This window comes from Oryzias melastigma, linkage group LG3 (genome assembly GCF_002922805.2).
Source record: "Oryzias melastigma strain HK-1 linkage group LG3, ASM292280v2, whole genome shotgun sequence".
NCBI classification, from domain to species: domain Eukaryota; kingdom Metazoa; phylum Chordata; class Actinopteri; order Beloniformes; family Adrianichthyidae; genus Oryzias; species Oryzias melastigma.
The window spans coordinates 20,750,131-20,776,344 of NC_050514.1; the positions used below are offsets into that span (position 1 = coordinate 20,750,131).

Below are 26,214 nucleotides of genomic sequence, written 5' to 3' on the forward strand. Positions count from 1 at the left end.
TCGATGAAAAATGTCATGTTTGACTTGACCTTCTTACAAGTCTAGTTCAGCAGGATGATCTTATTTGACATAAGGTGAACTTTATTTTGAAAGGAACTTGTATGTGCTCCTGTCAAAAGTAAAGAAAGTTAAATTGCTTGAAAATAGGAAATTTATAACACTGTTAGAATTTTATTATTGTAATATTTAAAACCTAAATTTTGTAACTGAATGACTTAATGGCCACAAATTATTGTAATTATTGATGTGGGACTTTGTGACCTTTTATTGGGTCCAAACGGCTCTTTTAGCATTGAAGGTTACAGACTTAAGGCAATTTTTTTACATTGTGAAACAGGCCAATCAACAACTGTTCGTAGTTTTTCAAGCTATTGATAATAGTTTTTTATGTCATATAAAATCAAAATTTGGTTGTGTAAATCTCCAAAATTCTCCATCAAACCAAAAAATAAATAAAAATAAAAAAGTCTAAACCACTGAAGGCATAATAACATAGTAGTAAATCCTAGAGAAAAAAGAAACACTTCCCAGCAACATACAATATGTGTGCACACCTCGTTGTGTGTTAGGAAGCTTATAAATGGTTAAAAAACCTTTGGACCCTCGTGCTCTCTCATGGTATCCGGATGACCTCACCATTATAGTGATACGTGATCCCTCCAATGACAAAGGTGGACAGGATTTTGTCTTCCACACCAATGAAGATAAAAAATCCTTTAAACAAAAGTGGGGTCTCCACTTTTGACCCCACTTTTAGGGTAAACATGCCTAGGATAGCACAAGGTTAAAGACAAATTGGTTCTGAATTAAAAATGATCTTTCGTGAAAATGTCAAAGATGGTTGAGTTTGCATCCATATTTCTCTTAAATTCCAAGAGTCTGGAGAAATAGTTGCTCTTTCAGTGGAAAAATGTGTTTTTAGTACATTTCGTTACCTTTCCATAGGAGCCTTGTCCCAGCACCTTCAGAAGCTGGAACTGAGAAGGATCTGCTTTTTCACAACCTTCCTTCACATGGTGGCTGATGTCGATCTCCTTGAGTAAACTCTCGTCCTAAAAATAAAAGCACATATTTTTATCAGCAAATTTAAAGAGAAAGTTTAAAGAAACAATCAGACTACAGCAATACTACAGTTTAATTATACACTACTCTCTGCCACTGTACATGTAGAAGATTTTGATAAAGTTTACTGTTATCTGTTTGCAGCAAATAGACATTTAGATTTTTCATAACCAGGAAAATAGGTGATAAAATCACTCTTCCAGCACATATCTTTTCCAGCATCATAACTCAGACTGAATGGTGAGGAATAAAAAGACTACCAAACTTAGAAACTGTTTCTTTTTTTAAAACTGTCAAACTTTTTCCATACTCTTCAGGTTCCCTTTCCTCACACACACAGATCTAGACAACTAAATTTAACTCTTCGTAAGTGCAGTCCTTAAACCATCATACACTAGTTGCAGCATCTTTAACAGATTGCTCCTCTATACTTGTGCACACACACATATTTTGTCATGCTTCAAATGCTCATCACTTTTTTTAATCCTATTCTATTCTTGTTTAATCCTTTTGCCATTTTGTGGCCTTAAACTAGGACCTGAGTCATAATCCTGAACCACAAACATGTAAATGTCCTGGGATGACAATAAACATTTTTTGCATCTTGACTCAAGAGTGTAAACTATTTGGAGTAAAACAGCTTCCACCTGTTTTAAAAAAAATACTAATATGAGGTTGTTTCAAATGTAAATATTTTATGAATAAATCAGTGCATTAAACTCCATGGTAAATGAGTGTGTGATTTGTAGTGTTGGTGTGTGTGTCGTCAGGAATTTAAAATAAAAATAAACCATAAAGTGATGTGAACATTTGAATTTCCATATTCTTTAGTCATTCTCTTGTGTAATTGCTGGTACACTTGGGATCATTTTTTCTTTGACATGACCTAGTTTCAACCAAGCTTTAGCTGTTGGACAGATGGCCTTACATTTGACTCAAACACAATGGTCAACAGGGGGTTTGGGAAATACAGCACATTCTGCTGATGCATGACATGGTTTGAAATGTTAACTTGGTAATATTAAATTAATGTTTAAAGAATGTATCTGTTCTTTTTTATTCTTGTTTATATATATATTTTTTTTAATGTTTAATTTTTTTGTATCCAGTGTCACCTCGAGGAGCCACAAACTAATCACACTAAGAAATGTTAGTAAATTTGAAAAACATCACTTAACAAAATAGAATAAAACAATATGACACAAAACTGAATTGTAATAAAGGACACGTTTTCCCAATTCTTGGTAGATGGGAAGAAATAATTAACTTATTGACAGCAACATGCCATAAATTCCAGGACTCTGGTTAATTTAGCATCACCTTATACAGAAAAAAACATTTAAGAATATTTTTGGATTTAAATCCAGGCATGAAGGAGTTAAAATCTCTGCTATTTTTTAGTAAATTCATTTTTTTCATTTTTTAGATTGGGATGTTTTTTGTTGTTTGTTTGTTAACACACAAGGGTAAAAGTTTTCCCTTTGGTTTAATTAGTCCAAAAAGTAATCCTCCTAAAGGTTTTAAGAAGTTTTTAATTGCTTAATTAATTAATTAGTTGAGTATTCTTTCTCATGTTAAAACAATTAACTCTAAATTAACAGACACCGGAAACCTAAAGATCAGGGGATTTATTTTTCAAGGACTACTTTTATTCACCAAAAATAATCAATGAGTTATACAATAGTATAGTACAAACTTAGAGGTCATTTTTATTTCTTAGCTTTGTGTATACCAGTACAATGCATTGTGTCGTATTGTTGTCAATCAATAATTGACAACTTTTCATATCAGGATTTACAACACCAGAAAAAAGGCAAATGTGATGATTTAGGGTGTTTATGTGCATTCTAACTTCAAAATCCGATCATCTTTTGATCTATTGTTAAAGCATTCCCAGTGGTCTTTTAATTATGATTATGATTAAGTCTTAAAACCTTTTTTTAATTTTTCAGGACACATGCTATGTGTGAATTCCTTCACTACTCTCAATAAAGTGCACTATTTAGTGCATTTGGCATTGTGAAGTTCTGTCTGAATGTCATTTTAATCTTAATTTTCTTTAAATATGTCCTCCATCATGAGGATAAGCAACAAGAGTATGCAAAAAACACCAAAAACAAGATTTGCATTAAAGTTGGTCTTAAATGTGATGCAATTTTCTGTATTAACTTTGTTTCATTTGTAGAGTGAGATGCCCTCTGATCACATCCCACCCTGAAGGCTTAATTTTGCACGCTTAACATTTGACCAAAACCATTGATTTACAGTTAATTAAGTGTTGCTCCTCACTGCATGCCTGACAGTTAACCCTCTGCTTCTCCATCTGTGTGCAGTAAGTTAAATCCTTTGTTTATATTCAGTTGAAATATTGTTAGGGTCATTTTAGACATAAAACATTAATTTTGAACTATAAGTATGGAATAAACAAAATAAAATAAATAAGAGCGCCAAATCCTTATGTTGACTATTCAGTTATCTAAGATGCAAACTGTGTATGTGTGAAATCAATAAAACTGGTCTGTACATAAAACAGAGATAAATAACATGGGATTTCCCTCCACTGACAAAAGCACAGGTCATTTTTTTGGTCTGCTTGGTTGGCCCTGTTGTTTTCTCTCTGAGTGGTGATTTAAGGCTTGTGTGCACACTCCTTTGATGCTGAGCTCTTCCTCACACTGACGGAATGAGCAGGGAAGTTCCCCTCATGGAGCTGCCATGCCTCACACTACTGCAGGACAGGAGCAAGTCTGGCAAACCAGTAAGTCCTTTGCATTTAGAAAAGCAGGTAGGCGGGTCACGGGTGAAGGGTCAATCAGATTAATCCGCACTCACAATCAAAACAGAGAGTGTGCTGTGGACACTTTTAGAACTCAGACATGACTTCCTGCTCATTATCATCAACTGTATGCACTGGGTTTCCTCCACTGTCTCATGAAGTTTACCTGAACAAATACATGCAGGTGGATCTAGTGCACACCTCACGGTCTATTTGTCTTCCCTGCTGGTTTGTTTGTTCTATTTATAGAAGTTCACAGCTGAGGCTGTCAGCTGAATCAATCTGTCTGGATCCATTTATCCAACAACCTGCCTGCTGCCTTGTTTGCCTGTTAGAGTGTCTGTCTGTCTGCCTGCATTTCCATAGAGCCTGTCTCACTCTGCCATAATGCCTGTTTGTGGTGTCTGCAGGCAGACACAATGCAGACATCCTCATCCAACAGTGTACACAACTACTCCCATGACGCACTCTTTACATACACATTTGAGGTGTGTGTTTATTTGCTGTGGTGCAGTGGGATGCCTTCAGAAAATCACTCAAGTTTTGGAGCAGTGACATGAACGACTCACCTCCAGCTGGCAGAAGCCGGCGCTGTTCTTGCTGCGGGCCGCTTTGCTCTTCAGATAAATAGAGAGCCATCTCCGCACTGTGAATTTTCTCGTGCTGGTATCCATAACAACGAGGAGTCTTTTGGAGCTATCCCATAATAACGAGCATTCCCTTGACAGGGGAGGTCAGGGTTTGTCGCGTCTTTAGTTTCTCCGCTGCTGCTTCATCCTCCTCCTCCTTGGTTTCAAAATTCACCCATCGTCCTCCTGCGCCGCTCGTCTCTCCACCTGTCCCACCCCCACCACCTCCGGCCCCCTCCTCAGGCTGCAGCCAGACAGAGTTGGAGCAGGGCTGCAGAGCCACGCAGCCTCACGGCGGGGTGTTGCAGCAGAAGCAGCAGCAGCAGCAGCAGCGGCGGGTTCTGTGCGTAAAGCTGACGAAGAGATCCGTTCCGCTGAATCAGGAGAGGTGCGCGCGCGCTGGCGCCTCACGGCGCGGCGTGTGCGTGCTCATGTCCATCCCTTGATGCATGTGCATGCATGCCCTCATCTCCCTGCAGAACAACAGATTGTCACCCGTCACACTTGTGTGTGCGCGCTCTCCACCCCGCCCTCCCCGTGCCTCCCAACAGCATGCAGCAACAGCTGGTGAGGTCACACATGTGAACCAGCAGCCGCCTCCCCTGTTCACTCTCCTCGGCACCACCTTTACAGAGCATCACTTATGCATAGTGCATGAAGATCAACATACTGAAGGGGCTGCAGCAGCAGGCGATCAAGAAGGAACAAAGCAGGAATCAGAGGGGGGCAGAGTAATCTGATTGATATGATGAGCATATGCGGGCACGCGCGTGGAGGTATTTGGATCTGTCACATCAGCAGCTTTGCAGAGCTGCAGTGTTACATAACCATAGACAGATAAGAGCTGAGTGGGGGGGTAATAGAGACCAAATTAATGAAAGGTGGGGTCAAAGGAGGACACAGATTATGTCTCCATGACTGACCCAAGTCTTCATTTTCTCCAAAAACCTTTCAGCCAGGTCAACATTTTTTTTGCTCCAGTGCTCTGGAAAATCAGTGTTGATTAGACCTTCTCCAGGTTGACAGAAGGCGGGACGCATTTGTACAGAATGTCCGTTGTTTGGGCACATTGTGGCACAAATAAAAATGTAATCAGATGTGTTCAATCTGTTGTGCTGAGTTGTGGGCGGAGAGACGGGATTATAGTCTGGTGTCTTTGTCCTGGCAGGATTAGAGCTCTGTAAGGGGATCACCGCATTCATATTTACACAGGCCGGCAGACTATGAGATACTCATCATTGGATTGGTTGGTTTTATGGTTATTAAGATAAGCAAAATTGACAAGAAAAAGCACCAACTTCAAAGTTACTCATTTTTGGAGGCGATTGGCACCTATTTTTTTCCACCATGATGCATTTATGGCAAATTAAACGATACAAGTGTGGAACTTTAGTATTTATTATTTGTCTTCCTTATTATACAATGTTGTTATTGAGCCTTTTTATAAAAATAAAATTAAAGTGTCCTAGTCATAATGCATAGATAAAAGCCTAATTACTGTATAGTAAAGAAAATGCCATGAATTTGAGTGACATGTTTATTAAGGCTTTTTGACATTTCTCAATTCATTCTGGATGTTCTACAAATGAAAATTTGACAAACACACACCAAATGTGGAAATGCAAAATACTGAGGCACATACTTAGCAAATAATCAAACTCAGACATTAAAATAAAATCAAAAAGGATCAAGTAGTTTACGATTCATGAAACAACAGAGGTTACGAGGGAAAGTCAATACAGGCGACTGAAATCGTTGCCCAAAAAGTGCACTTCATCCACATTTCTGTGCAAACAAGCTTCAAAATATGGAAAAATCTGTTTTTCATAAACAATAAGGATTTTCATGATTTGCTTAAAGAAAAAATATGGCACAAACACAAGCAAAAAGAAACAATGATGAAACGCAGCACAAAAACATAACTAGGAAGAAATGATCCTGATGCATTTAGTTTTTCTAAAGCCTTCTCCACTAGACTAAACATTCATTTTAGGCTGTTTGGTTTGCACCAGTTTGTTTCTAGGTCTGGGCACATGTGAAAGGTCATACCAAACAAACAAACAAACAAACCCTAGTGCTCCTAAAAATAAATGTGGCTCAATTCTCCGACAGTGAGAATGAAGATGTTCAGCCGCCCATGGAGGATAGTCAAAGCAAAAAGAACAAGAGACATAAGTGCCATGTATTTTTAAAAGGTAAACTTAGTCTGCAACAAACGTAAAACTAATGTTCTGAAAAATGAGACTGTGTGTTGTTGCAACTTAAATCAGTGTTCAAGGAAGTGGTGGGTAATACACTGGGATGTCATGAGCACACACGCTGAATCCTGAAGCCTTGTCAGCACCACCAACATGGTCCCAGCCCGCTTTAGCAAAGGTTTCCTCCGTTGATTGTTTCTCACAATCCATCAGCGTGAACTCCGAGTCGAAGCAGATCTCGATCTGACCCAAACTCTGGAAATCTGCAGTCTGGTAGGGACAACAATAAAAGCACATACAATCAAAACCACAAACTGTGATCATGTTATCTGAATAGTTGTGTTTGTACCTTGGATGAATGGACACACTGGATCTTCGGCTTGATGCCATAGAAGTTTTCAATCACTCCTTCAATTTGTGAAAACTGCACAACAGAGGAGCGTTTAGTAATAGATGGCAATCACAGTAACTAACAGGCGGATCACAAATGGTGCTAAGGAAGGTCAAATGTTAGACTTAAGAATGAAATAAACTATATGTACCGAGTAGTACTTGTCAGAGGGGGTAATCCCAAACTTCTCCAGGACACTGCAACGACCAAGTCACTCATTTCAATGCATCATTGTTATAACGAAAAAGTAATGAAGCACAGACAAATAAAGGATAGGTTGCTTTATACAGTAATATGTACAATTATGTGCATGTGAGTGTTGTGTACCTGTTCAAATCCAATTTGTGATAGAGTTCCAGAGCTTTGCTGAAGTACTTGTGCTGACTGTTCAAAGACTCTGCCTGGGCCGCACAAGTCCCATGTTTGTGCCACTCGTACTTCCTGTTACAGAGCCGCGTGAGCAAAAGGGAAATAGAAAGGTCAAGAAATAAAAATGTTAGGTCAATACCATGTCACATAAACTCAGTCAGACTTACCAGAAGCTGACAGATGTGGGTTTACGCAAATCAGGCCAACTCTTCTTCATGTCAGGAAGCAGATCCTAAAACAGATTTGCTTTATTTATTAGAAGCAGTGATGTGGCTGAAACAATGACTAAAGAATCAAACTCGGAAGAAAAGAAGAAGGGGAAAATGCACTTAAATTCACAAGACCGTGGGAAAATGACAGTGGAAAAATGACAGCTGTCATTGCTACAAAAGAAAATATTAACATAAACAACACTTTCAAATAATGATATTAATATAGTAAATAATAAAACATAAATGAAACAAACTAAAAAACAGCTTAAAAACAGTTGAATTAACATTTCTGCAACTGTATACACCTAAAATTAACTACAAATAAAAACAGGCAAGAATTGTTGGATCAGTTGTTTTATCATAACCCTGTTTTTCCCACTGGGCACATTGTTAAAGGGAATATGTTTTGAATACACTGAATGATACCTCTATCAGAGAAGAGTTGAAATGCCATGAAGAATTGCAGTCCATGCCCTTATCTGGCCTGAAAAAACATTACAAATTCAGACATAAATAGTCAATTTGAAGTTTTTTTTAAACCACCTGTACAGTAAAACAGCTTGGATTAGCCACCAGAAAACATTTCTTTACCAGAGTCCATGTATCGCCCAGTAGCTGATGTTTGGGTGACAGTGCTCCATCTGGTAATCATACATAAAAATCACTGATAATTCTACATCACTCTGCTACACAAGAAAATATAAACAAAAACACTTTGAAATAATGATCCTTAACTAACAAAGGGTAAATCAAACAAACTAAAGACACTTTAAAACAGTTTAACTAACATCTCTGAACCTAAATACACATATTATTACAATATGTAATAAATAAGTTACACTGTTTTCATTTGAATAGCAGAAGGGAAAAATTACAATACAATTTGGAAAATTACATTTGTGTTTTAGGATTCCTGTCAGAGTAAAGTTACTCTTATGGCTTCTTTTAAACACAGAACTGAGAAGAATTTGACAAAATCACAGGAGAACACGGTAAGCGTAAAATAGAGGATGTGAGTCCTATGCTGTAACTAACAGAGACCTAATCCTCCTGCGTGCAGTCCTGATGTAACCTCATCAAACGGCGCTGCTGGCACTCAGCTCAATACCCAGACATCACATGCTGTCAAAGAAATACACGTTTTGCATTTTTCTTTTCCCAGCTAACAGCGAGGGGATCAGTGCTGAAGTCGACAGGCTGGGTCTTGACGACAGAGTTAATCCTGCTTATGAGTCTGATGGCTAATCATAACTTCTCCTGCAGCACTACAAGCACCTTTATATATGTTGATACTGTGATTTAAAAAGCAAAACAATTAAAAAGATCTGATTTCAAGCAAATGACAAACTTTAAAGTAAAACTTAAGAATAAACAATTATTTCTATTTTTCTTCTTTACATTTTGTTTTTTTGACAAATATGTTTTTTTTTAATTGACAGCATGGATGTTTCTTCTAAGAGTTCTTAACAAGATAGATCAAACACCTTCATGGAATTTGGGCTAGCTCTACAAGTAATTTAGCAACTGTAAATCCACCAAGGTAAAAGCAAAAGCCCATGAGCTTTTAATTCCACATCAAATTAATTAGCGGCAGTACTCTGTTGATATGCATCTGAGATATCAAAGACATCTCATGTTAACACCACCTCTAAAAAATGAAGATGACCTCTGGCTTTATAAGAGGACCAATGAAAAAATGAAGACAGTAACTTGTTCCAAATCTTGTTAAATTTGTTATAAAGTTATTACAAAATTAAAATATGTATTTCAGGCTGTAACACCAGGAAAGCAGACTGCTGTGTAGTCAGTGTTTAACATCAAGGATGCTTGTTCCTCAGAGGATGTGAGCAGCAGTATACATTTCCCCAAACATTAAATGTTTAATGGCAGCTACAGGTAATAAGGATGGATGACTTTCACGCGCTTCTCATTTTTTTCTTTAACTTCCTCATACATTGATATGTTATGCATCAGCTGGGATTATGAAAAAAACAGAAATCTCAGGAAAGTTTGTTGATGCTAAAGTCATGCTGAAAACCACAAGAGGAAGAATCCCATGGATGTTTGTAGGAACAGCAAAAATGTTGTCTCACTTCCTCGTTTTAATGCGTGAGACCTTATTTCTCTGCTTCTCTAAAATCTTAGAGATGAGTTGCTTTTGTTAAAAAAAACTTTGGGATTTAACTGTTTAATCTGCTGTGTTGAAAATAAAAAAAATAATAATTTCAGAGTTGATGTGTAAAATAATGAATGCAACATAGAGTAAATGAGAGAAACTCACAGAGCAGAAGGTTTCGGGCCAATGGTGGGTCAGGATCAGTTTGCTCCACATGTGGCTGAAACACACATATTTCAAATCAGATGAGACTTTTTCAGTACAGAAACACATGATTTGGAGAAGGAAGGCAAGTATAAAATATTTGGAGCAAATGCAGACATTTGCCATTGTCAAAAGGCATTCAGGTTTGCTTGTTCTGTACTTACTGAGGTGAAATAACAGCAGCCCAGGACACGCATGCACACACGGACACCAGAATAAGAATGTAGAGCCTCATGATTCACCTTAAACACAATTTACATTCCTCTGTTAATGATTTCCAAACTGCATCTGATCCCAAGACAAGATAAGAAAATCCCCAAAGACATTCTTGGTTGGATTAGGTTGCAATATTAAAGTATTTATCTCATGCTGTAACAATAAGAAAGCATGTGATTTCATGGATGTCCATAGAGTTCACTTATCATAAATACATGAAATGAAATGCACATTTAATTTATTCATTTTGTAAACACATAAACTTATAATTGCTTTAAATAAATTTGCATTTTTTTTTTATTTTAAGAAAACTTAGTTCTCGCTTATTTTTGCTTTTATTTTGCCGTGAGGAACTTAATGCGTCTGACAAATTGACCACTCACGGAGTTGACCGATTCTTAACGGAAAAGGACGAAGTAAAAACACGACTCTTTGTACACAAAATTATGTTTTCTGCACTTATTTGCTGAAATTACATTGCGTTCCTACATTTTCAACACACATGTACTTATTTGGTACTTAAAGGTAGTGTGACCATAGTCAAAATAGCTGTGTATACATAGTCTTCTAGTTTTTTGACACAATCTTTACCGTCTAAATCCAAAAGCACAGCTAGAATATTTAGCCTCGATGTTTAAAAAAATAAACAACTTTTAAATCAACTTACCTTGTAGCTAATAGCTAACTTAAACTTTCGTGTGCGCAGGAAAAGAACTGAAGCGCAAACCGGGAAGAGCCGGTTGTTTACTGTTTACTGTCCCACCACCACATTGGTTAGCTACCGGAGTATCACCTTAACCAATCGTGAGCTCCGCTCATGACTACGTCATCACGTTTCAAAACTCTAAACAAGAGGTCCGGAAATGTTTCAGTTTTTATTTTTAGCTTGACTTGCTGGATTTTATGATTTAAAAAGTAAATAAATTAGTAAAATGATCAGAAGTCGGTATTCAGTTTGAAAATAAATTCAGATATAAAATAATGTCCCGTCACGTCAAGGTCTGAAGAGAAAGAATATTCCAGCAGAGGGCGCTATTACTCTTTTTTCCTTTTTTTCCTCATTTTTTCCCCATTCTTGAACATGTTCTTTCCACAACTACATCATAATCATTAGAATAAAACTGATGTCCCTATGATGTTTGCTGAAATATCATAAAGTATGTAAATTTGAAATGTTGTCACCCACTACTCACTCATTATTATCCCATCATTAGTGTCTAGACTATAGCATTCAACTGTGGGAAGTATGTTATTTTAATATATAACTGCAAATGTAACAATCCACTAATTTAAATCACACAAGATGAAAACAAAATGTCATTACAAAAGTGGAAAACTGTACAGTGAATACCCCCCCAGCCAAAACAAGTTGTCTTTTTTTTATCACAAAGGTACACAGGTCAAAGTGCAGCACTACTACTGTACTACCAGATGAGTAATGTCCAAACTGAGGAGGTGGCAGCCACTTCTGTGGGTCATAGGTTAAAGCTTACATGTCAAAGGTCAGAGTGACATATTCCTCCCCTCTGTTTTTTAAAGTTTGATTGATAGGTTTTGACAGAAGAGAGGAAACTCTTTCAAAGAAAAAAAACATAGAGTTGAAGTTTATGTAATATGCTAGAATGAAATAGAACGATGTCTGTGTTACAGTATTAATGTTTGATCAGAAATGTTAAACAGTGAATTTAGGTTTTTACTTCTATTGATTCTTTTTTATTTATGTCTCAACTGAATCTTCACCTGTTATGCTTTTGATAGCAATTTTAAAAAAGAGAAAAATACATAGTAAAGTATTTTGTCATTTGATATTTTTTTTTTTGAAAATTAATAGTAAAACATTTTTTATACCTTTTAATAAAAACTGTTCAGATATAAAATGTAATACACATATTTCTCTTTGAAGAAGATAAATAACACACTTTACATTAAATTTTCCCAAATAACATTTTTTTTTAATGCTGGTTAATCTTTGTGCAGTGAATAGAGAATTGTTTCTGCGTAGACACATTTACTTGAGCATACTTGAACATTTAAACTTAAGCATTAAAATGCACTCAAGTCTTAATTGGAACTAAAAAGAAGAAAAAAATAATAAAATTAAATCAAATCATGTTTTTAACTGGCAAAGGAAAGGTAACTGCCTGAATTAAATTAAGTAAAATCCACAAAAAGTGGCAAATTTTCTTTTAGTTAATGGTACAGAAAAAAATCATAGTTGTGCAATAATGTTTATGCAACTCAAATATGTATATATTTAAAATTAAACAACATCTGCTTTCCTATTCTATTCTATTACAATTAATCACTGTTTTTTAAATGCCATTTTGCAGTTTCAAAAATATTTCTTGTCCAGCACTGATCTGGATGGGGGAAAACGTATTTAAAAGAGAAACTAAAATTATTTTGAGATTTGTTTTTTGCCGAACGTATATGATTGTAACATTCTTTACATTTAGCAAATTACAGAAGGTGGACAACTTGACAGGCCACAAAACAGGCCATCAGTCCAGTTGTGTGGTTTTGTTTTCTTACTTCCATCTGTTGACGTCACTCTTTCTTTTCCACACACAGTTTCCTGTTCATAGTGTCAAATGAAACCCTGTGTCATACAGTCACGTGATTTTGTCTCAAATGTAAGATGTGCTCCTCAGCATCAAGAATAGTCTTGCTGTAACTGTAGCTAGTTTTATAAATAGGCCTTGGCCCAATATCAGTGTGGGACAGTGTTTCAAGATCCAGCTTAATGAAGATGGAAAGAGAGAAAATTCTCTTCCATGTAATGCCCATCTCAGTTCAATGTGATAGTGTAACAGCTTTATGATTAACTTTGATTTTAAAGGATGAAAAAATAAAAATGTTTATCAAATTACTGTACAAGGATCACTATGTACAAAGGTAAAGTTGGGAGTTAAAAGTGCATTTATTCACCTAAAAAGCACCACTATTGACATTTTTCTGGTCCTGCGTTAGTTGCTACATAACTTGGGTTTTGGAGTCATGTCATAAATCAGCAGGCTGAAATATATCAACAAAGTCAGTAAGCTAGTCTACTGTATGCAGCGGGGACATGTCTTGAAGATACTGGTTATATATAGGCATCTCCCTCTCCTTATAAGGTGTCAAGGAGTGGCAGGTGGGGGGCAACTGAAGACGGGTGGTGGTTTTGTTGGCCTGATACGGCTCTTGGTTTAGGCTGACTCCCTGTGGATTCAGGCTGACAACCGAGGTTGGTGAAAGGGAAATCTTTAGGGGTAAGAAATAAAATCAACTTTGTTAACTCCGGTAATCTCTTCTTTTTTATGAGAAATTGCATCAAATTTCCGGTCAGATCTGAGTGTAGAGGGTGGGTCGACCTAAAGACGTCTCAAGATCCTTAGCTGTAGCTAATGATCCTTAAAAGTGATGAATGATGTATTGCTGCAAATGTAAAGGATATGTAGTTATTCAAGAGGATTTAGGATTAGTCAGGGATTAACAGAGGGATGTTTTCTCGTTAATCTAAATGTTCTTTGTTTGGATCTTGTGGAATCCATACCTAAATTTTATAGATTTTGTGAAATTTATCAGTTAAGAAAGACGAAAAATGGGAAAAAAATAATAATTTGGGAACAACACACTCTTGTCAATGTGTTACATAATTAGTTTTTACTAAATTCTAGAACTTAAATGTGTCGATAACAAACTTAATTGACATAAAATAAGAATAATTAAAAAAAATGTGCAATTTAAATGTACTATTTTGTATTTGTGCGGTTAAGATACGCAGATCTTCCATCATATCAGATCAGATTGTGTGAGTTTTACTGCTAATGCCAGTAAATTTGGGAGGATTACAGTTAAGGACACAGAGGCTCAGGTGTCATTTGGCTGAAATTTATGCTGCTGCTGTATTTGCTGGTAAATTATTAGCAGAGAATAATATAAGAGTGCTGCTATGACAGTTTGACTAAATTTTGCTAATTTTTTTCTTATTTTAAGCAAAAGGAACACATCATTTCATAGCTTTATAAATGTATGATCATTGTTTACTTGTGTCTTTGCTTCAAATATATAAAAAAAGCACAATTTTTTGGTGCTTTCATTTTTCTTTCTCCTTTTGTGATGCATGTGTGGAGGAGGGGGTGTTGTGGCCAGAGTTCTCAAAGAGTTTGATGTATTTTAGTTTGATAATATGCAGGGTTGGAAATCTTTTGTGTTGGTTTCACTTTTGATGATAACTGTGATTGTCAGCTAGTCCACGGTGTAGTTTCACCTTCATGTTTTCTTTTCCGGTGACAGATGTAGGGAGTAACTCTTTGGTGTTGGCTGAAGTGACACTGAAACTAGGAAGACAGAAGTATGGAAGAGGAATGTGATGCAGCATGTGTCACTAACTCTGAGGTTGATGTGTGCAGCAGCGGGAAGAGCGTCACATTTCATCTGAACTTATTTCTGTTCTCTGTTAATGATGACATGATGTAACAGCTATTATATTGTCCCCCTTCAATGATGCAACAAGGGACTGTAATACAAGATATTTGTTCCGTTACTTGTCTTCTGCCACTCGAGCCTTCTTTCTAACTCTACTGAGTCTGGTCAACTTCCATTATCATTTTTGAGTCCAAATTTGCTAGTGCATTAATTGTTTTGCCCTTTTTATTAAATTCTATCGCTTAAGGTAATTAATTATGTGTGGTATTTCATTTTCTGATTTCAGGACATCCATCCCACACAAGCTGAAATACCCTGCTACCCTATGCTATACCCTGTTCCTGACTCTAGTTATGTGCTGAACTATTTTAAAACATCTCGACCTTCTCTAGACTATAGTCTCTACTTTTCTTGCGATCAGAGACTATTTCTGCGTCGCTCCAATTTTCTGTGGTTTCTGGTCGACTAGTCTTGTCTAACTCTGGCAGTACAGGTCAATAACACATCAGGTGTGTCCTCAGCACACAAGTTGTACATACATGGAGAGACTTCTCAGATGGTTCCTCTTTCTCCTCTTCCAGTCTGAGGTATTTTCTCAGCAGTGGGAATTCAAGGTCATGTGACTGTGCTGATCGTCTGCTCTGTTGCATTTTGAAGTCAAGATTTGTTGTAAACGTACTTGTCACACTTCTAGTACATTTTTTAGTTTGTTGATTTAGTCCAAGAGAATTTCTGACACTGTTGCTGTGCAGTTTGTTGAGATAGAGGGTTGAGATCTCCCACAACACAAGCATACAGCTTGATGTCATTCATAAAGAAGAGAATAAATGTGATTGCATCACTTTCAAAGTGTGTGCTGTCACACTTGGAGATAATCTGTTTCAAGGAGTTCAAGCCGCAAACAAGGACTGAGCATCTCCGAATGTGAAACACGAGCAGTTGGCCACTGACCGGCCTCTTAAGTTGTCTTCAGCATTACCACTGAATGTACCGCTAATGTTGTAAAGCTCCAAGTATTTCAAATGTGAGCGGCATTGTGGCATATTAGGAGGTCAATCCAGGTGGAGCAGAGATCAGATTTTATGAAACGTGCAGTCTAAAGAAAAATGTTTTGTTGACTTGTTTTGTTAAAAGTAACTGCTTTTCAAAATAAGATAGGATAAAAAGAAATTTAAACTTGGAACAATTAGATGAAAGTTGTCTTTTGTTGGATAGGATGCTCCATTTTAAAAAGCCTTTCTCAGCAGGACTATTTTGCTGATGATTAGCAACTCTGGGTAGTAATTGTCAGTGTTATTGTCACTCGCTTGTGCACTGTAAGATTTTTGCAGCCAAGTTTTTAACTTGTTAATTACTAGATATTGGCTGCGCTTCAGTTTTTCAGTTTTTTCAGTGCATTATGTTATTGGTGTTTTTTTTTTGGCTGTATCTGAGTGGAAACAGAGAATTAGAGGGAGAGAAAAAAGTAATTTACATAAACTCCAGTTTTCCATTTTGAAGTTTTGATTCACCAATAGGTAAACTAATCAAAATGGTAAAAAATATTTCTATTAGTTCTTGAAAAAAATACATCATAGGTTTAACAGATAATAGTAAAAATCCAGTATAAAGTTTGTCCTTCGTTTACATCTGTGTTTATATGTTGGTGCTGAGGACATGCGGTCTCACCTTCTTTGTCAGTCATGGTACTGCCAGTGTAACGTGTCGGTGTGTATGTATATTTAGAAGTCCTCATCAAAAAGTTTTACTAGGCCAAATTCCAAGAGAGTTCTCTTTATGTTGCAGGTGAATACTTACTTTTTGATGTGTGGGAAAGATGGACAAAGCCATTGCACAGGCTCTAACCTTCAAGCTTAGTTTAGAACTGTAAAGTCACAGTTGGGATTTGGTTATTAAAAGTTAAATAAGTAAGAGATCTACAGAACACTTTAAATTGTTAAATTGCAATTTAAATGAACACTTAGGCCTAAAGTAAGCTGGACAAGTAATCAGAAGCTAAAAGGTGAATGTTGACTAATGGCATCAAAGCTTGAATTTAAATCACATTTGTAAAAAATAGCTTTTATTTGTTACCATAAAGCATTTTTTTTGGTTTAAGCATTTACTTTATAAGAGAACTGGACCAAGTGAGTCTAACATCACCCAATCAAAATGACTTGTATCTGGTTCCAACAAAATTGAGTCAGATCCATTTCCATTTTTATGGCCATTGGCATGTTAGAACCAAAATTTGTCAGTAAGCAGCGATTGGTCTGAATGCACATTTCTATGGCAACCACTCTCTCCAATCAAGAGCAAGAATTTTGAAAGACCACTCCATTTACTCTATTCAGCTTTCCACTGAAAGCAGAAGTATGCTTTGAACGTTCAATGTGAGACCATCTTTTATTGAGGCATCTGATTGGTCAGTTTATTACTGGAATAACTTGCACTACAGAAAAAAAAATATCAGGAAAAAATTAATCAAGAAGAACACGTTTAAAAAGTGGCAGAGCAAGAATGGTTTTTCTGACAAGTATAATGAATGTATAATAGCTGTTTATTTCTCTATGGAAGTTTATGGGATTTCAGCTATTTATCTCTTATTTGGATCGGGAGAGGTCACTCAGTCCAGTTCTCATATACAGTCAAGTCATTAAGCTTAAGATTTAATTTTAGTGTACATTTTTTTAATTACACTTTTAATTTTCACGTGTTGTGTAAAAGATATCATTTTTTTGTTTGTTTATGACGAAGTAGCTTTTGTCTGTGTCACTGCTTTACCTTTGATAACAGTCACGCTTTATCATTATGTGTGCATGTTTTATTCTACAGGTCAGTGCCAACTGTGCCACCATGTCATTCCGACTTAAAAGTGGAAGTTACAACCATGAATACCACCACAAACAGAGCCAGCGTGTGGTTAAAGAGTACAGCAGGTACAAGAGCTGCTAGCAAAGGCTAATGCAGAACTTGGAAAATATAATCGACAGGGCTACTGACATTTTTACTAGTATAACAGTAGTTAGAATTTTACTTTGTTGCCACTAAAAATGCAAATTAAGCTTTTGCTTTCTTTTCAAGAACAATTTTGCTAACATTAATCAAAGCTTGAAGCTACGTATATAGCCTACTAGGCGTTTGACGCGCTAATTAATTGCACATGGTGGTCACACTGGACAAGATGGGAGGGGCTTCTTCTTCCTCTTGGTTTTTTTTTTTTTTTCAGCTGTTTACCAGTGCTAGTCCTACATTTGGAAGAGGCTTGGTGTGAAATGTTAAAATGATGAAGAGAAGCAACTCTTGCTCCAGGCTTCTTCTTTCACAGCTCTATTCCAATGTATGAAAGACCTGGCGCAGCAGAATTCTGGCCAGGCTGTGCGATTGTAGCTCAACACTCACAGATATCCATATGCCTCAACAAGCATTGAGAAGACAAGCAAACTTTTGGTTTGATATACAAACAGTTTTTGTCAGTGTAACTATTAACATTTTTCAGTGTTTCTTTAGAAATAACTTTTTTTATATAGAAAAAGAAGATAAATAGAGATTTTAATGCAAAAACAAAGTTTGCTTTTCATAATATCTGTCTTAATTGGACTTATTATTATTATGATTATTTAATGCTACTAGAAACACCTCTATCTATTTAGTTTATGTGTGTATGTCGATTTTTTTACACAGGCTACTCTCATATTTGTAGTTTCATAACTGAACATTTTTTATTTATAGGTCTACTTTTTAAATGTGGAGTGTGGCATAAAAAATGAAGGCTACATTATATTAATAATAACCAAAGTGAATGTATCTTGTAGGATTTGACATTTTTGTCAGTAATACATCTGTCTGCATGCTGCATGTTTTCACAGATAAAATGCTAGTCAGACTGAAAAGAAACTTTCAATATTACACAAATAGTGGACTATTAAGTTGAGAATGGAATATTTTTCCTTTGTTTTTGTGCATAACATGCATTTCTCCCCCAAACTGAATAAAGGTTAGTGTCTTTTTTTTTTTTTGGTTCACAATGTCTTATGAAAAAAGCAGTGCGAAGATAAGGAAAAGTTTTTTTTATTTAAAATCTGACAAAAATATATTTTTTAATTTTTTTTTCACAAGTGTCACATTATTTCCAATTAAATTTTTACCCAACCTGCCCAATTACAAATGTGTTGAACAACCCTTATATGGCATTTAGATATGATGATAGATGTATTTTTTTTTAAATAATCAGTAACTCTTTTTGTTCATGTGTCACATGCTTTTAGAAAAATGAAAAGTGTTTCTTTTACTTTATGTCCAAACTCTGTTTTATTGGATCAATAAAAAAGACTTGAGATTTGCTTGTAAAAAAAATACATAAATAAAAAACATCATGTGCAAAGGCTCTTTGCAGTGCAATTCTTTACTTACTTATTTTGCTAGTAAAAGTAATGTACATTTTCTTCCTTTAGCTCTGAGACTATGGAGGAAAGATACGAATATAAAACACAAGCTCGGATCCAGGAAGTTGTGAGTTGGCTTTATCCAGACTGGTTTCTGTACATCTGTTTAACTCTTAATTTAGTTTTTTCAAACGGAATGTAAAAAAAATAAAATAAAAAAAAGGTTGCAGCATTGGTATCTTTTTAATTTGTATTTTCTCTAATAATTTTTGTATCCTACTTGCCTTGCTAGGTAAAAGCAAAGATGGTGGATAAATATGTGCGTGAGGAGCCCATGATCAGAGGACCGCAGTTCCTGGTCAGACTCAGATCCCACACTGTGTTTGAAAATACTCCAATCAAACTCTTCTGCACTGTTCAAGGCTTTCCCATGCCAGTTGTTAAATGGTAAGTAAAGGTTTTATGATAGGAATTCAAAGACAAATTAATACTTTCACTTAAACAAAAAATATTTCATTTCAGGTACAGAGACGGTGTGATCTTGGACTTGTCCTCTGGAAAGTATTTGGTTGAAGCCAGAGGAGACAGCCATTCCCTTGAGATACCAAAGTGAGCTCCCATTGTTTTTGTTTTAACTCCTCAGCATAATTAAATAATACTAAATTATTGAACTATAAACCTGTTTGATAATCCTAATCCTTTTTGATTATATCGATTGAATGCAACAGAAACAAATTCTAAAACATGCACTAAACACTGTAAAACATCTGCAGTTAGTAAAAAGTTTGGGATAAATAATCCTCTTTGAGTCAGCTGAGAGTGTGCATGCAGCTTCAGGGTTCGCTGGCGGAGCCGTGCAGGCGTCTTTCGCTCTGCTCTTCAGCAGCTCAGCTGTTGAGATGCTTACCTCAGTGCCACATGATACCCCAGGAGTTTTTCAGTCATCACACTTTGAAAGGATCACACAAGTGCAAACAAAAAGACTGTTAGATACAATAAGAATTGAATCCTCTTAAAATTTATATCTAACCTTCAAATGTAAAAATTTTGTAAAAATAATAATAATAAAAAAAACACAAGAGAAGATTCAAAAAACAAACAAACCATAAAAGTAGTAGAACAAGAAAGAGGACAGCTATGAGATTATAACTGCCCTATACTGCAGAAATATTTCTGTGAAATCTGATCAAATATGTCTTAAATTTAACAAAGTTTCCATGCTATTGCCCCATTTGTGGCAGCATACATTTAGCTAAAGCAATCTACACGCATAATTAAAAAAAAAATGTAGTTAATTGTCCAAAAATGAAGATTTAACTGTGTTTGTAAGGTGGGCTGTTCACAGCATCTGTAATTTCTGGTCAGCTGTTGACTTTTGTCCAGACTACCTGATGCACTGAGGCAGACTATAATTAATCATTTGTACAAAGCTTCATCTCCATGCAAAAAAAAGAAAAAGCAATTACATGATTTATGTACTTTACAAGTAAGTAGAGATCCTTAAAGATATGTTACAGCTGCTACATTAGAATGTGCCAGTCTTACACCTTATAACTTTTTTTGTTTTATTCGTTTTCTTTTGTAGATGTACAACTGACGACACAGCTCAGTATACTGCTGTGGCGGGAAACTCCCATGGGCAGGTCTCCTCCCAGGCGTCTATCATTGTAAAGCGTAAGTTATAAAAGTCATGTTTGTGAAGAAACTTTAACCATTAACTAAAGAATAATATCTTAGGTAACTTTAAGAATAATAATTACCTGATATTCTGATTATTTAAAATAAGATCTTATGTAATTAAGTAATTTTTTATTGGGTAGTTATTTATCCAAATACAAAAAATTAGTTCAGTGACTTTGGTATTTGCACGACTTAGTGATTTGTATTCACATTAAAGCATTTTTCTTCTTAAATTAAACATTTATCTACAATCATGGTAAAAACTTTTCTGTGTTCTTATGCTGTTTAGGATACAAGGAGGAGGAGGAGTCTAGTCCATATGCATGGTTACCTTTTACAGGTAAGTGTCCTATTATGACAAAGCTCAGACTTCCTTCAGCTTTATGGAATAATGTAATTCAAATGGCTGTTTATGGAACACAATGTTACTCATATTCCTTTTTCAATGCAACAGTTTATCAGGAAGTCCCTGTCTGACGGTGTCTTTCTTTGCCTCAAAGCTGCCATGCTTCCCAAGATTCATTACACAAAGATCAACATTACATTTGTGGAGAAGTTTGGACCGGTGTTTGCCACTGAGGGAGAATCTGCCACCTTGTCTGCCACCATGACTTTAAACCCAAACCTGGCCAACCTTCAGCCAGAGGCACAGTGGTACAGAGATGGTAAGTATTAAATTGGTTGTCTGGAGAAGGGGGATGCCTTTTTTGGGGGTTTTAAGGAGGATTGGGCTGTCACACTTTGGAAATCTGTGCTCTTCCTTTAAGACAGTACAATGGTGCTCAAGGCTGAAACAGAAAAATGTGCTTAAATCAGGATCATCATGTCATGAGTAGTAAATATTCTTTTCATGGTGGCGATAATCCAATTAAGACTCAAGAAGAAGACATTAATAACTGAAAACAGGTCCATAAAACCTTTAATTAGGCTGGGAAGGGTCCTGTATTCTCTAAAATTTGTCTTAAAGATGCTTTAGAAAAGCATATCAAACACTTCAGGATTTGACAAAAACTGTTAAAAAGTGATACCAAAACCAGAAGAACTAAAAGTCTAGTCCAGTCATTGAAAAGGGAAATAAATGAGAAGTCAAAGTGAATTTCCATGTTTGATCTATTTATTTTATATCCTTCAGTGTACTAAAGTTCATGGAGGAGCACATAATTAGAGTTTTAAGAATTAAAATGTACTTTTGTTTATTTTTTAGACACTCGTCTGTTTGAATCTAAGTGGGTAAAGATTGAAACGGGCAGAGGTTTCACCACCTTGACTATTCCAAATCTTTACAAGGATGATGAAGGCCTGTACACTCTCCGCATGGTCACGAAGGGAGGCACTGCAGAACACAGTGCTTTTGTTTCAGTGGCAGGTAAGATATTTTAACCAAGGAATTCAGAACGTCTTTGCCTGTTGACCCTTTATGGGGTTCCATAGAGAATTATTCATCTAAATCTGATTCTATTTCTCATAACAATCTTCTACACCTTTCCTTTCATTCTTGCTGACATTTTTTTTGTCACACTTCACACCTTCACTTTTAAATTAGAATCAATGTGTTTTAAAATATACTTTTATCACAGTTGATGTCAAAAAGTAAAATGCCATTGCTCCTACAAACACAGATCAAATGATTCCTGAAGTGATTTCTCTTTAAGGATTAATACAATTATCTGATTACTTACAGATGGTCCTCCACCAGTTCCAAGTGCACCTGGTGCCCCGATGGACATCAAGATCCATGACGCCAACAGAGACTATGTCATTGTGTCATGGAAGCCCCCTAACACAACTACAGAGGGCCCAATCCTGGGATACTTTGTAGACAAGTAGGAGCTGCTTAAATTGATACTATAAGCACAAAATTTAACAAAGAAAAAGACTCATATTTAGCTAATGCTGCACTATGGAGATATTATATTGACTTATCATCAATTTTGTAAACTCATTGATTGATGGTTAACATAAAAAGAAAAAAGTAAATAAATTTACTGACAGAATGAAGTAATAAACTTTTTGTCCGCTGGGCCTCATTATTGTGCGTTATCTCAGACTCATGTTAATTTTTTTCTTTTGTACATTTTTGTAGATGTGAGGTTGGAACTGACAACTGGACCCAGTGCAATGACCACCCCATTAAAATCTGCAAATACCCAGTGTCAGGACTGTTTGAGGGACACTCCTATTACTTCAGAGTCAGAGCTGTCAACTCCAAAGGAATTAGCAAACCCTCCCGCATGTCAGACCCCATTGCTGCACTGGACCCGACAGAGTTTGAGAGGCTCCACGGTGGGTTTAACATTCCTGCAGAGAAGTCTTATCTTTTGACCTGCTTGCCAATCACTTTTTCAACACGATATAGATGTACAGATTGCAGATTGAGTCGATTTCTACTAATCTCTAGCTACTGTGCATTACCCTCTGTGCTAAAATGATTTACTGTCTAAATTGGAATGAGCCTTAGCATGTTAATGAGAGCCATGAGACTGGTTACAAATGCTCTGCAGCTGTATTGGTCATGCTCACCCGACTGCACTGTAGATCTTTGCCACATTTCTGTCTCACATGTGGCTGAGAACAAATCTACTCTCTGCAGCTGCTCTAACAACATGGATTGGATGTACTTCATTGGGTTCCTTTTATCCACTGAATTTAAACCACCAGCGACATCTCCAAATCCTTCATAACAGAAGTTACGAGACACCATTTTTTCAGAAGACTATCAACTGATTAATGTAAAAGTTTAAAAACAAAAACAAAAGCATCTTATTTATTAATGTTGGCCAAACGTGATACGAGTAGCCAAGTTGTACATTGCAGCATTGCCCGCACTTATTTTAAATTAATCCAAGGTTAAAATTTGTTGTTGGTCCCACCTATTCAAAGTTAAAGTCCCATTGGCTGTCATGCACTTAGATGTGTGAATTTTTCAGACATAGTTGCGTGCATGAACCATTCGGTATATTAAACCCCAACCCAAACTCTATCCTAACCTTAACCCTTTCCCCCGGGTCTGCACGGCCTAAAAAAAGTTCAGCGATGGCAGTACTTTTTAGAAAATTATGTGTGAATAATTGTAGTAGTTTAGCTTCTAGGAACCAAACCATGAGTCTTTTTACTTTTGCAGCTAAAAAGCTCGGAGGACAGCTGGATGTTGTCTCCTACCACGAGGTAGAAGAAGGTGAGAATTTGTCAAAATTTCTGTGGACCATATCTGCAAATATAGGTTCTGTGAGGTTCGTTTTCGATATAATGCTGGTAATATATGTGTTTTTTTGTTTCTGGGTAGCTGAGGGAAACCCCCCTGGTGTTCCATCAGGAGTTCAAGTGTGTGAAATAGACAGAACTTATGTTGTCTTGAGCTGGAAATCTCCTCCATATTATAGCAAGGCTCCCATGTGGTACTACTTAGAAAAGGTAAGCCACTTTTATTTTATAACTAGAGGGTTTAAATGGATGGTACATCTTTAGGTCTGAATATGGGAAAGGATGAGGTTCTGCTTGAACCATTTTCATTCGATCCGTGTCTCCACAGCTCATGGCAGGCAGCAATGCATGGCAGCGCGTTAACACCCAGGTGCCCATTCGATCTCCCCGTTACGCCGTCTTTGACCTGGCTGAGGGGAAAGAATACAAATTCAGAGTTTTGTCTGCCAACATGCATGGAACCAGCGAGCCCTCAGAGCCAACTGAACTGATTCAAACTCTTCAACTCAAAGGTCTGTCTGCCACCTGTTTTACTTTTCTTGCACATCCAATGATCACTCCTCAGAATAAGTCCAAGTTTCTCTATCTTTCTCCACAGGTGTACCTTCTGCTCCTGGTCAAGTGATTTCTACAAGAGAAACAGACACTTCTGTCCTCATCCAGTGGGCTCCTCCAAAGGAACCCAACAACCTGATTGGGTATTACATTGATCAGTGTGTGGCTGGGTCTAAAGACTGGACATCAGCTAACCACAAACCTCACAAGCAAACCAAGTAAGTTCTTCTTAAAACACAGACTTTAATTCTAAAGCAAACTGATACATAACAAAAACTGTAGTTACAAGCTTTGCATTTGCTGACTTTTCCTTTAGATTTGTGGTTAGCGGTCTGACCAAAGGACAAACATATGTGTTCCGTGTCCAGGCCATTAATGAACTGGGCCTCAGTGACGAATCCCAGGAATCTGCACCTCTCACTGTCAAAGCTGCTCTAAGTCAGTATTAACATACTGCTCCTCTGATGTGTAAAATCTTATAAAAAAAATATTTAAAAAACAAATTGTATCTACAGCACCCCCTTCTGCTCCCTATGACGTTGCCCTGCTGAACTGTGATGGTCACTCAATGGTTCTGAACTGGAAGAAGCCTCTTCACTCAGGAGGTTCAGAGGTCAAAGAGTACTACGTGGATAAACGCCGCAGTGGAACAACCTTGTGGAGGGAGGTTCACATCCCACCGGTCCATGAGAGACTTTATAAGGTGCATTTCAGTTTGAACTGGATAATTCTGATGTCATTTTGATTTTTTTAAGTTAAACCTTCAAACAACAGATTCTTAATAGTTATAGAAAATTGAAGCAGCAAATCCTGTTTGTTAAACGTAACCATGATTTGACTAAAGTAGTCATGTATTGACAGGTGGAAGGCTTGACTGAGGGAGCTGTCTATCAATTCAGAGTTTATGCAGCCAACCTGGCTGGCCTTGGACCAGCTTGCAAACATTCGACCGACTTTACTTGTGAGGCATGGAGAATGCCAGAGCCAGGTGTGTTGTGCTTTGACTGAAATGATACTTCAAAATTAACATAAAATATCTGCAACCACCACACATTTTTCAATGTTTTTCTCATCCCTCTTTTCTTCTGTCATGCAGGCCCAGCCTATGACTTGACATTCTGTGAAGTGAGAGATAATTCATTGGTTGTCGAGTGGGAAGAGCCTATCTATTGTGGTTCTGGACCAATCACAGGTTATCATGTTGAGTATGCTAAAAAAGACTCCTCTGACTGGGTTACTGCCAATGAAGCAGCTGTCAGTCATCACTTCTTGAAGGTGAGTTCAAATTTAAATTAACCTTCATGTATGTTTTCCTTCTTTAATTGTTTTCTCAAATAGCACCTTTAATAAAACATTTTATTGTGGCCAAGCTTCAATACTAAAATACATCCAACATTACTTCAAACTGTATGACACTGACACCTAGTGGATAGAAGTAGTGGAATTTTTGTTTTGCCGTACAGTGTACAAAAACCAAAAAATAAACTTCTATGTACCCTATCTGTATTTCTGTTATAATCATAAACAGTTACACTGATATAATGAGGAACTTTAAGAAGTATTGAATCAATAAAAATGTGCTTTATTTCTCATTAAAAAATAAAAAAAAAAACTAAAAAAAAAACAGCAACATCCAAAGCAAAAATCAAGACTATGTCTTAGTTTTTGGGGAATTCTTGAATATATTTTACAGCACTATCTATTTAAAATTATTTTAAATAAATGCAAAGGTTTGTCAATTGTTATGTAGCAGTCCACCCTTGGAAAACAACTGTGATAACCTGTGCTGACCATTTGGTCATGTGGAATGCCTTTATCAAGATTAAAGGCT

The 26,214-nt window shown here is 36.5% G+C and overlaps 3 protein-coding genes and 1 long non-coding RNA gene across 6 annotated transcripts in view; 2 read left to right on the forward strand and 2 right to left on the reverse strand.

The window, feature by feature from the left end:
• Window positions 1–466, forward strand: part of LOC118598190 — a 1,381-nt gene extending 915 nt beyond the window's left edge. Inside the window, exon 2 of the long non-coding RNA XR_004947311.1 lies at window positions 299–466. This is a non-coding gene — a long non-coding RNA (uncharacterized LOC118598190). The remainder of the gene's footprint in view (window positions 1–298) is intronic.
• rps6ka2 (ribosomal protein S6 kinase, polypeptide 2) overlaps window positions 1–5,070 on the reverse strand; it is a 20,730-nt gene extending 15,660 nt beyond the window's left edge. The window contains exons 1-2 of one of the 2 annotated variants that reach the window (XM_024296156.2): window positions 4,408–5,070; window positions 936–1,052 (exon numbers count right to left, since the gene is read on the reverse strand). In XM_024296156.2, the coding sequence (XP_024151924.1) occupies window positions 936–1,052; window positions 4,408–4,512 (222 nt within the window). In that variant the 5' untranslated portion in view covers window positions 4,513–5,070. The remainder of the gene's footprint in view (window positions 1–935; window positions 1,053–4,407) is intronic. The other variant, XM_024296157.1, reaches the window with a different exon arrangement.
• Window positions 5,071–5,990: 920 nt separating this feature from the next.
• Window positions 5,991–10,977, reverse strand: rnaset2 (ribonuclease T2). The gene is made up of 10 exons (XM_024296370.2): window positions 10,841–10,977; window positions 10,122–10,199; window positions 9,919–9,973; window positions 8,229–8,278; window positions 8,064–8,121; window positions 7,593–7,657; window positions 7,384–7,497; window positions 7,208–7,253; window positions 7,015–7,089; window positions 5,991–6,935 (listed from the first exon to the last, which is right to left on the reverse strand). Exons 2-10 carry the CDS (start codon window positions 10,190–10,192, stop codon window positions 6,741–6,743), a joined length of 729 nt encoding a protein of 242 aa, XP_024152138.1. The 5' UTR covers window positions 10,193–10,199; window positions 10,841–10,977; the 3' UTR covers window positions 5,991–6,740.
• A 2,339-nt stretch (window positions 10,978–13,316) lies between these two features.
• The window catches only part of myom2b (myomesin 2b), a 32,745-nt gene continuing 19,847 nt past the window's right edge, over window positions 13,317–26,214 (forward strand). The window contains exons 1-19 of one of the 2 annotated variants that reach the window (XM_024296255.2): window positions 13,317–13,424; window positions 17,398–17,501; window positions 19,017–19,074; window positions 19,240–19,394; window positions 19,470–19,556; window positions 20,533–20,621; window positions 20,917–20,967; window positions 21,128–21,292; window positions 21,832–21,993; window positions 22,309–22,450; window positions 22,711–22,910; window positions 23,749–23,802; window positions 23,911–24,038; window positions 24,157–24,340; window positions 24,427–24,601; window positions 24,700–24,821; window positions 24,899–25,086; window positions 25,245–25,371; window positions 25,480–25,658. In XM_024296255.2, coding sequence (XP_024152023.1) covers window positions 17,419–17,501; window positions 19,017–19,074; window positions 19,240–19,394; window positions 19,470–19,556; window positions 20,533–20,621; window positions 20,917–20,967; window positions 21,128–21,292; window positions 21,832–21,993; window positions 22,309–22,450; window positions 22,711–22,910; window positions 23,749–23,802; window positions 23,911–24,038; window positions 24,157–24,340; window positions 24,427–24,601; window positions 24,700–24,821; window positions 24,899–25,086; window positions 25,245–25,371; window positions 25,480–25,658 — 2,349 coding nt within the window. In that variant the 5' untranslated portion in view covers window positions 13,317–13,424; window positions 17,398–17,418. The remainder of the gene's footprint in view (window positions 13,425–17,397; window positions 17,502–19,016; window positions 19,075–19,239; window positions 19,395–19,469; window positions 19,557–20,532; window positions 20,622–20,916; window positions 20,968–21,127; window positions 21,293–21,831; window positions 21,994–22,308; window positions 22,451–22,710; window positions 22,911–23,748; window positions 23,803–23,910; window positions 24,039–24,156; window positions 24,341–24,426; window positions 24,602–24,699; window positions 24,822–24,898; window positions 25,087–25,244; window positions 25,372–25,479; window positions 25,659–26,214) is intronic. The other variant, XM_024296256.2, reaches the window with a different exon arrangement.

Excerpts from the sequence above, each read along its gene's own strand:
- rnaset2 (XM_024296370.2), bottom strand. The coding sequence starts at position 10,192 with ATGAGGCTCTACATTCTTATTCTGGTGTCCGTGTGTGCATGCGTGTCC. Across the intron at positions 8,279-9,918 it reads GGCCCGAAACCTTCTGCTCT|ATGGAGCACTGTCACCCAAA; the intron begins GTGAGTTTCTCT and ends TATGATTACCAG. Across the intron at positions 7,498-7,592 it reads CCCACATCTGTCAGCTTCTG|GAAGTACGAGTGGCACAAAC; the intron begins GTAAGTCTGACT and ends GCTCTGTAACAG.